Source organism: Oncorhynchus clarkii, chromosome 31, assembly GCF_045791955.1.
Source record: "Oncorhynchus clarkii lewisi isolate Uvic-CL-2024 chromosome 31, UVic_Ocla_1.0, whole genome shotgun sequence".
NCBI lineage: Eukaryota > Metazoa > Chordata > Actinopteri > Salmoniformes > Salmonidae > Oncorhynchus > Oncorhynchus clarkii.
In genome coordinates, this window is record NC_092177.1 from 12,236,995 (window position 1) to 12,252,573 (window position 15,579).

At 44.6% G+C, this 15,579-nt stretch overlaps 1 protein-coding gene across 4 annotated transcripts; it reads right to left on the minus strand.

The window, feature by feature from the left end:
- Positions 1–790: 790 nt before the first annotated feature.
- Positions 791–13,951, minus strand: LOC139390676 (cytoplasmic polyadenylation element-binding protein 4-like). Of its 4 annotated transcripts, none has more exons than XM_071137961.1 (12): positions 13,809–13,951; positions 11,574–12,724; positions 9,951–10,046; positions 8,605–8,695; positions 7,393–7,443; positions 7,201–7,224; positions 6,260–6,436; positions 5,972–6,061; positions 5,195–5,313; positions 4,657–4,771; positions 4,305–4,486; positions 3,651–4,087 (listed from the first exon to the last, which is right to left on the minus strand). In XM_071137961.1, the coding sequence occupies exons 2-12, from the start codon at positions 12,645–12,647 to the stop codon at positions 3,860–3,862; spliced, it is 2,247 nt and encodes a 748-aa protein (XP_070994062.1). In that variant the 5' UTR covers positions 12,648–12,724; positions 13,809–13,951; the 3' UTR covers positions 3,651–3,859. The 4 variants fall into 4 exon arrangements, with proteins under 4 accessions (XP_070994064.1, XP_070994065.1, XP_070994062.1 ...); XM_071137960.1 differs by having other exon boundaries at positions 8,605–8,698; XM_071137963.1 differs by lacking the exon at positions 7,201–7,224 and having other exon boundaries at positions 791–4,087; positions 8,605–8,698.
- Positions 13,952–15,579: the final 1,628 nt, after the last annotated feature.

Genomic DNA, 15,579 nt, shown 5'->3' on the forward strand with positions numbered 1-15,579 from the left:
TCTGTCAGGAGGAATGGTACAAAATGTATCAAACATATTGTGGGAAGCTTGTGGAAGGCTACCCGAAACATTTGGATTAAATGTTAGGAATTGTGAAAAACTGAGTTTTAAATGTATTTGGCTAAGGTGTATGCAAACTTCCAAATTAAACTGTAATTGCAGTGGCCTGCTGAGACCAGTATTCTCATACCTCTAGGTATCTGTCGTTGTTGGTATCAGGAGCCAAAGGTCTGGGCTGGAGGATTGGATCAGCCTGAATCTATAAATAGCCCTGCCTGACCTGGTTCAGCACAGCAGGCCAGATGTGTCAGAAACCACTGTCGCTGTCTGTCTGTCACACCATCACACACACAGCTGCACTGAAAGGTTGTGGTCCAATTCTCTACCCTTCTAGTCAAGTTCACAACACACTTAAAGAGAGGAACAAAACAATGTAGATGGGGTGGGTATTGTGAGGAGGAGGAACAATCTCCATGAAGTGTACACTCACTCCCCTTCGAGGAATGGACTGGTGTATAATAAATATATGGTGCTAAACTCCCTCAATCCAATTTATACCAATCCAATGTTTTTAAATACATGAGTGGAGTTAAGTGTCCACTTTAGTAACAGAATGAGGTGTTGTAGTGCAGGAGTCAAATAGTCATTCATATTTGGGTGCAGGGTTACAAAAGGAATGTACCGGGGAGAAAAAAACAAACCCGGTGCACATTTGTCCATTTCCAGCACATGTACACTTTCAGCAACACACATGCCTTGCTTTCCTCAAGAAACTGACCACAACCACTTCTCCTCACAGCAGAGTTTTATTCTTTCAACATCTCACAATTCACATACTTCAAATGCTGTCTGCATACAGTTCTACATAGTTGGCTGCAGATGATTATAGGACATTAGATCGGTTTTTTACTTCAGTTCTACAAACCAACTATAAAACTGACATCTTTAATTAGCACAACATAAGTGTGTGTGTGTGTGTGGGGGGGGGGGTACAAACTTATAAATGTGAAATGACATAATAAAAATCAAGATGATGTCTCAAGTAAAAAAGGTATATCAATAAATACAACCTTCCCAACATACCATTAAAAACTATTGGCATGTTTCGCAATCAAGTAATACTAACAGACATTATTCCTCTGAATGTGATGCACAATACAGCAATTAGAAAACCTAGACATCAACAAGTTTAACACATCACCCCAAAAAAATAGAAAAATCTGATCCAAATGAAAGTGTTACATTTCAATTGAGAATATAACAAAATACATCACCAGCCTAGTATATACAATGTTTTCTCAATCACAGTAGCATGGTAGTAGCAAAATCATTGAATAAGCACAAAACAAATGTTTAAAAATAAATTCACATATATATATATATTTATATATTAGTAGAACATTTCGCTTTGCAGACACCAGCATGAATAGTAGACTGAAAAAAATAATCCTGTTTTAATGTTTACATGGTTTATATGGGTTTACATTGCAGAATGAGAGAAACTGTTTTAGGAAAGAAGGATTGCACATAAGCGCTCAAAGTTAACTTGCAACATGAATTACATTCAAGTCTATGTCCCAAAGCCACATCACAGGGGTGGAGTGATCAAGTCTCTTTTAGGAAGTGTTGTCTATATGGCTAAACTCGTATAAGTGTTATCACTCTGGTATCCTGTCTGCCTGCCTGCCTGCCTGTCTGTCTGTCTGCGTGCGTCTGCCTGTCTGTCTGCGTGCATCTGCCTGCCTGCCTGCCTGCGAGGGATGCAGACTTGAGGAGAGAAAGAGAAGCCAGATATTAGGAGGTGATCTGAAAGAGAGAACTAAAAACTCAAAACAAAAAGGAAAGCTGTCTAGCGCATTACAATAGTTTCCTGCATTAACACTAGCCAATAGTCATGTTGTTATTCTGTATTACGTCATGCATGCATAGAATAACTGGAACGTTCTGGAACCTTCAGGTAGTTCCAGATAGAGAATCTAGTTTTTAGAACACCGGTCATCATTCTCTCTGATGATACAAGGGAATAAGGGTTTACTCATCCACCCATGTCAAAAAATGCCATCTAGATTTTCCTTGCCCACTACAAGCTGAATATATATGTTTCAAGACTATCAAAATAAGTTTAGAAAGGTCTCGTCATGCCTTAAGATCCAGTACTTATGGTTTATTATTATGAAAGAGAAGTCTGTACACGATTGGCTAACCATCTGTAGTCTGGCTGTTTATCTTTCCTTTACACAATCACACCAATGGACCAGACAATTTAAGATTTACCAGCACTTAAATATATAAAAAGCTAAATTGAAAATTATATTAATATCATTAATTTTCTCTTTTTAAATTAAGTTTTACAATAAATGCAGATCTCTTAGTAACAAAGGTACAAAATTATTTCTCATCAAGTGGAAAAAAAATGAGGTATTGCAAAAGGAGTTATCATCTTATGAAAAATGTGCCTAAAACGACTATTGAAAAAAATATTTAGAAAAGTAGTGCATAATAAATTTATATGTTCATGACAAAATAATCAGCTATAAAACACTGTACAAAAATCAGCAGGCCATGTATAAAATAATATCTTTATCTCTGTGACAGTAAGTTCTTCAGAGTGTCCAGCTACTAACGTATTCATCCTCCACAGCAAGGATCCACTAGCGTATCCATTCGCCTCAGTTTGGATCTATTTCCTCTACACTCCAGTCATGGGAGAGAGAGTGCATCAGATCACCATGAGACTAGCCTGGTTGTCCAGTCTGTCTGTGCTTTAGCCAACTCTCTGTGTTAATTAGCTGGACAAGGATAGGCAGAGGAGTTGGTTCAACACTGAAGCACATACAGGCCACGACCAGGCTACATACTCAGGGAACACTGTAGCTAGCTACCACTGTACTGTGAATTCCTACTAGTACTACAATATTAGCATGTTAGCATCCAGTGCTAATATCCCTGACAATATAAAGTGAGCTAATACTACTGCCAATACCTGATCCCTGCCTAGACAGCTAGGGCTGTAGTCTATCAGCTGAAACCTGTCTTTCCAAAGACAGTTTCTCCCCTCTCTCCACAATTCAACAACTTAAAACAGCACTAGCCTTCCTGACCTTCTGAACCTGAAAATGGAGTCTTACAGTCCTTAAACCCCTCAGATAATCAACTGCCGTTGATCACTTGTTTTTAGGCCAATCTTTGGTTTGCCCATTTTGGCTACAAAGAGTCCATTTAAAACCATGATCTAGAAACACATGCCAGTAATCGCTGCCAGTCCCGAGAGGATAATATTTTCTTAAATAATCCTGCATGTATTCTGAACAGTTTATTTATGATGAAGGGAATTGTCGGTCAGTCTGCCCTTTTGTAATGTTTTCAGTGGTTTTCTTTGACTATTGAACTTTAACCCGACCAGTTACTCTCAAACTTTGGTTAACGATACAAATATCAACCTAATTCTGCATGCGTAAATTAACAAAAATAAGTGTACCCTTTAACACACAACTGTCCTAGTTAATATACTGATTGAGGTGCAGCACATACCTCACTCAAATGTTATATGTTACTCTTGACAACAAATGTAAGCAGCTTTGCCAGCTAATGTGAGAAAAGAAAGTACAGTCAAGTCAGAAGAAACATTTCTTCTCATATCTAATAATGCATCCAAGTACTCATGCACACCTTAACTTAAATTCAAAACGGGATTTCATTCACTTAGTTGTCCTTCTTAGCATTTACTGTTCTGAGAAGGTCTGATTAAAAAAATAAAGATTAAATTAAGCTTTTAAATTAATTTTCCAAACTAAATAGGAACCAGAAAAAAGAAAAGTGCATTTATTTTCTACAACATAGCCCCTCCCCCGCCCCCGCCCTAGTTCCACCTGAAGGATATGTGTCGGGGCCGGTCGCCCCCCTCCTTGACCAGTGGCTTGTGGAACTCTCGTCCGGCCCGGGAGTGGATGGCGGCCCAGCAGTACTCACAGTAGTACTGGAGACAGGTGACGTTAGCGCAGAAGAAGGGAGCGAACTTCCCCCCACAGCGTGTCCCCTGGCACTCATCACACAGCTGGTCATCCAGCACGTATGGCTTCACTTCCACCTGGGGGAAAGGGGAAGGACAGAAGGGGAAAGAGGGAGGGAGGAGATGAAACATACCCAGATGGAATGAGACAAGAGAAACTCGTGGGGAGAAGCTCAGACCTAGCTCCATTTTGTAGCTTAGCTATTGTGTGCGTGAGGTCTCTATGGTTCTTCTCCTGGACAAAACGCACGGCGTATGTGGCTCCGCTAAACTACCACAGACCAGATTGACTCACCCGTTTGTCGATCTCGCCGTGCTGCAGCTGAACGAATCGAGCGCTGATAGCAGCGATGTAGCTCTGCTGATTGGAGAATGCCACACGGCCCGCTCCTTTAGGGTACTTCAGCTCAGGGTCTGTGTCGATTCCAGCGTAACACACTCCTCCATACAGACGATCCATTATCATGGCCAGCTCCACTGGAACATTAACACATATAGGCTGATGATGTGGCTGACTGGGTCTGTCAGACAGCGTTAGCCTGCTGAGCTAAAGCCTAGGCATTACGACTGTAGCTCAGGGTCTTTAGCTCTTTCACTCTCTCACCCCATTCCACCCCACCATTCCTCACAGAAACACAGTCCAGTACCTGCGCGTAGAGGACGTGGCACCCCCCCTACGAAGATGGTCTTCCTGGGGTCCAGAGGCTGAGAGCCGTCCATCACAAAGTCACTGTCGTTCAGGTTCCAGGGACGGATCTGGACCTAGAGGAACACACAGGCATGGCCAGACAACATTCAGATAACACCCATTTAACACTCAAATAACATATAGAAAAGGCTGTAACAAAATCCATATAACGTCTGTAAAACTCTTTCAATGTCCATACAACTAGATGTGAACCATGGGGGGGTGGACTGGGCAGAACTAGGGGGGGTGGACTGGGCAGAACTAGGGGGGTGGACTGGGCAGAACTAGGGGGGTGGACTGGGCAGAACTAGGGGGGTGGACTGGGGAAATCTCACAACTATTTATACCAGCAGTGCTAGACTGACAAGGAGGCAGACAACTCCAACCAAGAAGTTTAATTACAGTTAAAAACATTTTTAAATACTGCCTGGGTGTGTGGGAGACTCAGACAGACTGTCTCACACTAGCCAGACACACACACGTAAAGCTCCACTCACAGGCTTGTCCTTGATGGTGGGGCTGGAGACACAGAGGTAGAGCTTGCCATCCTCCTCGATACAGGCATCAATCAAATCCTGGACAGAGCTCTCGTCTTGGAACAGCAAGAATGCATAACCTTAAGAGGGGAAAGAAAACACTCAGTACTCTCATGACCTTCATCTATTTCCCTTCATTACCAGGGCACCGAGTATTCCCTTCATTACCAGGGCACCGAGTATTCCCTTCATTACCAGGGCATCGAGTATTCCCTTCATTACCAGGGCACCGAGTATTCCCTTCATTACCAGGGCACCGAGTATTCCCTTCATTACCAGGGCACCGAGTATTCCCTTCATTACCAGGGCACCGAGTATTCCCTTCATTACCAGGGCACAGAGTATTCCCTTCATTACCAGGGCACAGAGTATTCCCTTCATTACCAGGGCATTCCCTTCATTACCAGTATTCCCTTCATTACCAGGGCACCGAGTATTCCCTTCATTACCAGGTCACCGAGTATTCCCTTCATTACCAGGTCACCGAGTATTCCCTTCATTACCAGGTCACCGAGTATTCCCTTCATTACCAGGTCACCGAGTATTTCCTTCATTACCAGGGCACCGAGTATTCCCTTCATTACCAGGGCACAGAGTATTCCCTTCATTACCAGGGCACCGAGTATTCCCTTCATTACCAGGGCACCGAGTATTCCCTTCATTACCAGGGCACCGAGTATTCCCTTCATTACCAGGGCACCGAGTATTCCCTGGCCAATGTGACCATATCATACTCACCTTTGGGTGGGAAATAGGACTTGCTCTCAGCTTTGTGGGGCCAATCGACAAACAGGTGACCAAACCGGCGGAAACTGGCGGTGATCTCATCTGAGAATGAAAGAGTCAAAGCTAGTCAACTACACAGGCTCTTCAGGAACCTGCAATGGTGGTCCACAGCCTCTAAGCCTCTATGACATCATATGTCAGGGCCCATTACCATAGAAAACAGAGATGCCTCTCAAACCATTGTTTATAATCCTAAAACAACATTGTAGAAGGTGCAATATTCTGTTAATTGATCAATACCTTCGTCTATATCGGGGGGCAGTCCTCCCACAAACACCTTGCGTGAGTATCTCTCCACTCGCTCTCCGTTGAGCTGCGGGAAACAGTGGGCGGATCCTAAACCAGGAAGTCCCTGGTCACCTGACTCATCCTCTCCGAAGGAGTGCTCGTCCCCCATGGGGAACAGGTTAGAGTGACCTGGAGAGCGGAGAGAAATAGATACTCAAACCATACTAACCCAGACACCCTGGATTTATTTGGCCACTTTGCACCCATTTGTGGTTATAATTTTCCAAACCATACTGTGCCGACTCCGATATTTCATTTACACATTGTCCTTTCCAGCAATTATTGTGAATGTTTAACCAGGCCAGCTTGGTATAGCTCTGCTCAGCTCCGTTTGACTCAGTTTTGGAAAAAGGGTAAGATTTGACCCAAATAAATGTTATTGTGAAGACAAATGAGAAGTATGATCATGAAACCAACCACAATTTCCTCAAGCACTTGCAACATAATGCTTTGTTAAAGGCCAGTGGCAAGCCACCACAGCCACGTCACAAAAGCCCAGCAGGAAACAGGCAGTCTACAATCCTGTCAGGTCATCTTCTTTTTTGCTGTAGCTCTCATACCAACCACAAGTGTTGGTTGTTAATATAGCAATCTGTGAGACGGTCAGTCAGCACGACCGCAACACAGATGACCTGGAACTCTACCAGGCTTATAGAATTTGGATTGAATTAATACATTTTATTTTGATGTAAAAAAAAGAAAAAGACTCATTTCAAATCCTCCCTGGGGACTTAAGTCTTCCTCTGCAGGTTCAGACCTAGTGAACAGTCAGAGTCGGGAGGAAAACATATCTGAAACAGTACACAGCGATGCCAAACCAGACGTAATCGAGGCTTTGCAAATAATGATATGATGGAAGCTAAAACATGAAGACATTTTGGGTTTAGCATTACCTCGTCGTCTGCCATAGCTCCTAGCTGCATGTAAAACAAGAGACAACAACCTTCATACCAACTCTTAACAGCACAGGGTTACAAAATAATCTAAATCCCATGAACAAATCGCATCCAATTTACTACCACTACTGTGAATGACTGAAAAAGCTATAAACTTTATAGTATTGAGGTAAAGTAACATTTCCATACCATTCATGGGCAAAGACATGTCTCCGCCCTGGTGAGAGAAACCATAGCGACCTGGAGAGAAACAGACAGAAGTCAGTTAGAATACGCATAGTATTTTGCCTTCTACCTCCACCCGGCCCTCGCATTCTAACTCCACCCGGCCCCCGCATTCTAACTCCACCCGGCCCCCGCATTCTAACTCCACCCGGCCCCCGCATTCTAACTCCACCCGGCCCCCGCATTCTAACTCCACCCGGCCCCCGCATTCTAACTCCACCCGGCCCCCGCATTCTAACTCCACCCGGCCCCCGCATTCTAACTCCACCCGGCCCCCGCATTCTAACTCCACCCGGCCACCGCATTCTAACTCCATACAGCCAAGATATTCTAACAACTGTAGCTGTTCTGTGATGTACTGAGGAGAATGAGAATTGAGATGAGCAGCAGAACCATCAAAGCATCCAGAGAACTCTGACTTAACAGCCAACCGATTGTGAGACGTGATCAGAGAGGGGAAATTAGAGCATAATCAGGGTGGATCGACTGGCCTACATTAACATAGTGACAGTCTTAGCAAAAAAATGTGTCTTCAGAAATGTGATGCGACAAAACGTCATGTTTAATTCATGTTGTTGGAGAGAATAGAGAGTGGAGCAGAGATGAAAGTGCCAGCATAGAGGTACTTTAACAGGTAGCTTTGTGTGTGAGATTGAGCAGGTTAAGACAGAAGAGTATTGCTCAGTACTCCCACCACTCAGAGGACTCAGTCTTAAATGTGTCTGTGTTTCCACTACTCTGCTCTACTGCAGCTCAGGAACTCAGAAGGATATGTCTTTGAAAAGACTTGACATCAACGAGTATCATCTTTTATGAGTATCCAGTACAACCACACTTGTGTTGGTGCAGCGATTTGAGCTAAGCAGCCATTTCACCAACCAGTCACATCATTCTGACATCAATCATCTAGCTCTACATTAAAAACATGCCATTACTGTATGTCCAGCTAATATTCTCTCATTGTTTGGAGTATTCCAGAATACCAGGGCCTATATTCACAAAGCATCTCAGAGTAGGACTGCTGATCTATGATCAGGTCCCCCCCCTGACCATATAATCATATTTCTTATTTTCTAAAAGAGAAAACTGATTCAAGAACATCACTCTTATTCTGAGATGCTTTGTGAATTCAGGCCCAGGGTGTCTTTTCATACTCTGTGAAACAGAGAAACTCACCTTTCAAGGAATCCTGTTCAGCCCTCATAATATCAATCAGACTGTTCTCTAGGGAGTGCATGCTGAAGCCATCAAAGGAACGGGTTCTCTCCTGCTGAGAGACACAGAGACAGGGAACACGATGATTAGCCTGCGGTGTTTTATGTAAGAACAGGAAAATAGAACCATTCTGACTCTAGAACCCAGAGGTGGTAGGTTCTAATCTAGACCCTTGACAAAGTTTTGCTTTGATAATAGATGATACCTGTGTTGTCCTGGTACTTAAGACCCTCTAAACAGATACCCGTCCATGGAGAAGTTCTGTGGTGACGCTTATCAACTACAATACAGACTAAATCTATTTATCTGATTCTACAGAGATATCTACAGATGTAGATAATCTACTGCTTTGTATCACATGGCCCTGCCCCTGTCATGCCCCTTCCATGTGTAACTCTGTTGTTGTTTGTGTCGCACTGCTTTGCTTTATCTTGGCCAGGTCGCAGTTGTAAATGAGAACTTGTTCTCAACTAGCCTACCTGGTTAAATAAAGGTGTTCTCAACTAGCCTACCTGGTTAAATAAAGGTGTTCTCAACTAGCCTACCTGGTTAAATAAAGGTGTTCTCAACTAGCCTACCTGGTTAAATAAAGGGGAAGAAAAAACAACAAAAAAGTAGATAAACAGTGATTATTTTTTCAATTAATCCATTCCTTGAAGTAATCACTGATCTGTATGTGACTGGAAAGATAGATAGATAGATAGATTTATGCAAATCCAGGTCATATCAGATCTGCAATTTTCAAACAGGGCCAAAGCCTGCAGAAGTGAGATGACAGTATGCCAACATTTGTCATACAGGCATTGTGGCATCTCTAACGCGCTGCATCTCTAACAAGGACAGAAGACTGGGGTTTCCATCCCAAATGGCACCCTATTACCTATATATAGTGCACTACTTCTGACCAGGCTCTGGTTAAAAGTAGTGCACTATACAGGGAATATTGTGCCATTTTGGATGAACACATTACCGGAATAGGCCTCATCCTGGCATTCGCTTACCACCACAATGACAGATGTATAAGTCTACTTATCCAATAATACAGAGTTACTTACATGTGAGCTGAATCATTTAGTTGGCCTGATTGATGTTATCAGATTCTCTACTTACTAGACTCTCGTAACTAGATCATATTTGCTCTTATTTACTTTGATGTGTACTGTATTGTGCATAATTGAAAAGGCCTCAACAAGGCGTCATGTGTTGGTTTTAACAATATAAAAGCATGTTTTAACTCCACTTTCATTGTCCTGTAAGAGTGGATGAATATACTTTCCCCTCTACAGTTGGCTCATCTCTGTACTCACCTGGAAAGGGAAGCTGTCAGTGCGACTCATGCTGTCTTCCATCCAAGGCTTGTGGTTGAACCCAGAGTTGTTACGAAGATACTTCTGAGAGGGAACCTGGAAGACAGGAAAATGTTCTGTAGGACTGTACCATGCAGTACATGTGGGATAGTGCCATGTGATTGTACCATTGATGTGCATAACAGGCGGTTTATATTAAGGCTCAATAGAAAACAGTATTAACTGGATTAGCTGTAGGCGTGAATAAATTATATCATAACCAACTAAATCAAGCACAATGAGTTTGGCAAAACATTTAAATGAAGGAAAATAATTGACTAGTTAAATTGTAGGTCATTATGATTATGGTTAAGCTACTCATCAGTCTGAGGCCTTTGGGACATCCAGTCTTAGCAGGTATGATGTGCTGTATATCTAGTACAGTGCCAGCTTGTTCAACGGGAGGGGCGCAGTATATCTAGCACAGTGCCAGCTTGTTCAATTGGAGGTGTGCTGTATATCTAGTACAGTGCCAGCTTGTTCAACGGGAGGGGCGCAGTATATCTAGCACAGTGCCAGCTTGTTCAATTGGAGGTGTGCTGTATATCTAGTACAGTGCCAGCTTGTTCAACGGGAGGGGCGCAGTATATCTAGCACAGTGCCAGCTTGTTCAATTGGAGGTGTGCTGTATATCTAGCTAGCACAGTGCCAGCTTGTTCGACGGGAGGGGCGCAGTATATCTAGCACAGTGCCAGCTTGTTCAATTGGAGGTGTGCTGTATATCTAGCTAGCACAGTGCCAGCTTGTTCAATTGGAGGTGCGAGGTATATCTAGCTAGTACAGTACCAGTTGTTCAATTGGGGGTGTGCTGTATATCTAGCTAGCACAGTGCCAGCTTGTTCAATTGGAGGTGTGCTGTATATCTAGCTAGCACAGTGCCAGCTTGTTCAATTGGAGGTGTGCTGTATATCTAGCTAGCACAGTGCCAGCTTGTTCAATTGGAGGTGTGCTGTATATCTAGCTAGCACAGTGCCAGCTTGTTCAACGGGAGGGGTGCAGTATAACTAGCTAGCACAGTGCCAGCTTGTTCAACGGGAGGGATGCAGTATAACTAGCTAGCACAGTGCCAGCTTGTTCAACGGGAGGGGTGCAGTATAACTAGATAGCACAGTGCCAGCTTGTTCAATTGGAGGTGTGCAGTATATCTAGCTAGCACAGTGCCAGCTTGTTCAATTGGAGGTGTGCTGTATATCTAGCTAGCACAGTGACAGCTTGTTCAATTGGAGGTGTGCTGTATATCTAGCTAGCACAGTGCCAGCTTGTTCAACGGGAGGGGTGCAGTATAACTAGCTAGCACAGTGCCAGCTTGTTCAACGGGAGGGATGCAGTATAACTAGCTAGCACAGTGCCAGCTTGTTCAACGGGAGGGGTGCAGTATAACTAGATAGCACAGTGCCAGCTTGTTCAACGGGAGGTGTGCAGTATAACTAGCTGGAAGAGTACCTGGTTGTTCAACGGGAGGTGTGCAGTATAACTATCTAGAAGAGTACCTGGTTGTTCAACGGGAGGTGTGCAGTATAACTAGCTAGAAGAGTACCTGGTTGTTCAACGGGAGCTGTGCAGTATAACTAGCTGGAAGAGTACCTGGTTGTTGGGGAAAGACTTCTTTAGTGGTGAGATGGAGTTGAGGGCCGTCACCCCTCCGTTGAGGCCCCTGCGGTACTCTCGGACCCCCTGTGACCCTCCCCAGCCACCGTACCCCACTCCAGGGCTCCAGGACGTGGAAGTGGGGGTGGAGGGGGCAGGGCTCTGGTAGCTGCCCCAAGGGGAGGGGGGTTTTGACTGGGCTGGGGCCAGGTGGGGCAGCTGGGTGAAAGCTCCAGAGCGGTGGGGGTGAGGGGGGAAGGAGGGCTGGGGAGGGTGGGGAGAAGCTGGGGAACGGCGGTGCTGCGGGGGGACCCCCTGGTTGTGGGGATGGTAGTGGTGGGGGTGTGGAGAAGGGTGGTGCTGGGAGACAGGGCCAATCTGGGGGGAGAAGCTACCCCCCACCCCTCCGAAGCCGGGCCCGGCGTGGTGGGAGAAGTTCTGGAAAAGCATCGGGGGTCCGTTAGCGTTGGAACCAGCCGGGCCAAAGAACCCGCTCCCAACGTCCTCACTGACCACGGGGGAGGGGTTGGAGGGTACGGCCGGGGACCAGTTGTTGAAGGAGGTCAGGGAGGAGGTAGTGGTGGTGGACTGGGCTCCAGACGTCGCCATCCCCAGGCTGTCCTGGTAGTCAAACCCCCCCAGCACCGGAGGAGAGTCCATCCCACCCGTAAGCTTCTCCTTCCCACCACTGCTCTCCAATGAGCCCTTCTCCATGGAGCAGTCCTCAGGTAGAGACCCATCTAGCTCCCCTAGGCCACCTCTGGCCTCTTGCTGCCCAGGGGAGAGGGCCTGCGGCTGGGCCTTCTCCTGTAGGTCCAGGGCTTTGGCCTTGTCGGAGTCAAGGATCTCATCCTGCATGTTACTGTGGGGTGTTACGGAGGGGAACAGCCAGGCGCTACCTCCTCCATTGGTGGCCGAGGTACTATTGATGAATGAAGGGGGGCTGGGGGGGTTGGCGGGGTGATTGAGGTGGGAGGGTTGGGGTTGGAGGTGAGGGATCCTCACGGGGAAAGCAGATTTGTTGCCACTGCAGTTATTCTTCACCAGGACTCCGAAGCCGTAGTCGTCCATTTATGAATCCTGGGGTAAAGCCAATGTTTCCTCCTTAACTTGGTTCTTATCTCAGTGTCTTCTAGGCCTATTTCCTACTGTTTAACATGAGAAAGGAGAGAAGTGAGGGAGAGAAGGGGGAAAAGTGGGTGAGGGGGAGGTGAGGAGTGAAGGCATGAGCGAGAAAGGGGGATGTGGGGGAGAGCGGGGAGGGAGAGAGAGGGAGGATTGAGGCCATAAATACAAAGGCTGTCCCACCACAATTTGAGCCTACAGGCCTTCCAAAACAACACCAGCCTCGCCAACTGCAGTGACTTTGCTGCAACTGCAGCCTGCTAGTCCTGTGATGTAACTCAATGAGAAGAAATCATTGACTCGCTCAGCCACGGTAGGCCAAGGCTACATGATAAAATTACACAGACTAAGCATAGCAGTAGCACTAACAAGCCGCAACAGAAAACACTCGAGTTAAGCTGCGTGGGTTCGATGTGGTAGAAGCACATAGCACCAACCAGGCAGGCTGGCTACACTGTTACTTGACGTTTCACTTCCCAAAGGTCGTTATGTGGCTAGCAAGCTAACAGCTGCTGCGTTGGGCTCCATGTGCCCTGTCAATCAAACACATTGCGATTATCAGTGTTTATCTATATGCGGTCTATATGCAGTGTAGTGTGTCTATGTCCGCGCGTTATAAGTAAGGTAAATACACCAACACCTACCGAATATCTAGATTAATTTTTTTCTCCAATGACCAACTCCGACGCGACCATTTAAAGCAAATACTGATGACGTCTCTTGTCTGTTCTGAATCTAGGGTAGCCTAGTTCCCTGTATAAAATCTGCTACGGTTATAGCCGACAAGCTACCACAGTAGATACATTGTTGCCGATCTAGCGAGCAATCGACGCAGATAAGCAACAATGTCGACTAGAAATTAAATGTATCCCAAAATTCCACCTACAGCGATACACGGGCTGGATCTGCGGTAATATTGGTATTAAATGGTATGTGTATCTTTAAACGACCTCGTCGGTTTCGTGTCCTGTGTGTTCAATGTCATAGCTTAGCACCAATCGTTGTCATCATAATTTAGCAATTCCAAACTACGAGTACAAACCTGAGTGCAATTCTCTGGTATGACATTACATTTATGAAACTCATTCTAGGTCGTGCATTATGTACCTCTAAATTGTCGTCATGTCCTTATGGTTCCTAGATGTTGCCATATTTCAGCTTTTTTCCATTTTCTGCATTTCCAAGTCAGCCGGTGCGAATGGTCTCTTCTAGTCGATGACAGCTGGACCAGTCAGTTAGACACTTCCGTCTCATAACCCCGCCCCCTCCACCAACTCCCGTCCACAGACTGCAAGGGTTTCCCTCTGCGGCCTCGCCCCTTTCCACAGATGAATGGGGTTTCATTGGATATGTGTGGGGAAGCCACACCCATCTCACGCCTTTTCAACGAAATTGCACATGCATTCAAGACGTTCTCCGCCCAAATAAGGATGTCGAGAAATTCATGGGTGGGAGTTGGACATACAGGAAAATAATGTTAGGAAATCATTACATTCAATACTGCCTGCATTTAAACATCTAGTCAGTCAAGGCTTCTGTGCGATATTCAGCTATGATTAAATGGGTTTATTAAACACATTTAAACCCAAGAAAAAGGCAAGATAAGAGGCAAATCTTGAATCAGCTAGCACATTTGGATTTGGTTCCTCGGAATTTGTGGCAACATACGTTTTTGGTTTCCCATTGGTTCTGGGAACGAAGCTATACGTTTCCTGGCCGGTGAAACTGAATGTTCTGAAAACTGAAGTGAAAATTTCACCTGTTCTGGCAACGTTCAATTTTAGGTTGCAGGGAGGTTCTGATAACGTCTTACTATGGTTTCCGGAAAGTTTTCATTAACGTTCTGAGAACGGAAATGATAGGTTATTGAAAGGTGATTAAATAATGTTTTTAGAACAAGTTTCAATTATACTTTTAATTTGAGAAACAGATGCCTCACAAGTCCTCAACTGGCAGCTTCAATAAATAGTACTTGCAAAACACCAGTCTCTGCGTCAACAGGTGACTCCGGGATGCTGGCCTTCTAGGCAGAGTTGCAAAGAAAAAGCCATATCTCAGACTGGCCAATAAAAATAAAAGATTAAGATGGGCAACTAAACACAGACACTGGTCAGAGGAACTCCGCCTAGAAGGCCAGTATCCCAGAGTTGCCTCTAGACCGTCGACGTTGAGACTGGTGTTTTGTGGGTAGTATTTAATGAAGCGACCAGTTGAGGACTTGTGAGGTGTCTGTTTTTCAAACTAGACACTCTAATGTACTTGTCCTCTTGCTCAGTTGTGCACCGGGGCCTCCCACTCCTCTTTCTATTCTGGTCAAATAAAATAAAATTGTATTGCTCACATTCACTTGGTAAACAGATGTTAATGTGAGCGTTGCGAAATGCTTGTGCTTCTAGTTCCAACAGTGCAATAATATCTAACAAGTAATCTAACAAATTCACAATGACTACCTTATACACACAATGTAAGGGAATGGAATAAGAATATGTACATATAAATATATGGATGCGCCATGGCTGTGCGGCATAGGCAAGATGGTATAAAATACAATATATACAGTTGATATCAGAAGTTTACGTACACCTTAGCCAAATACGTGTAAACTCAGTTTTCACAATTCCTGACATTTAATCCTAGTAAAAAATCCCTGTCTTAGGTCAGTTAGGATCACCACTTTATTTTAAGAATGTGAAATGTCAGAATAATAGTAAAGAGAATGATTTATTTCAGCTTTTATTTATTTTATCACATTCCCAGTGGGTCAGATGTTTACATACACTCAATTAGTATTTGGTAGCATTGCCTTTGTTGATTCCGTTTTTCTGTGCTCCGTTTTTTACTTAACAAATAAGGAACACTCAAAATGTGCAACCAGACT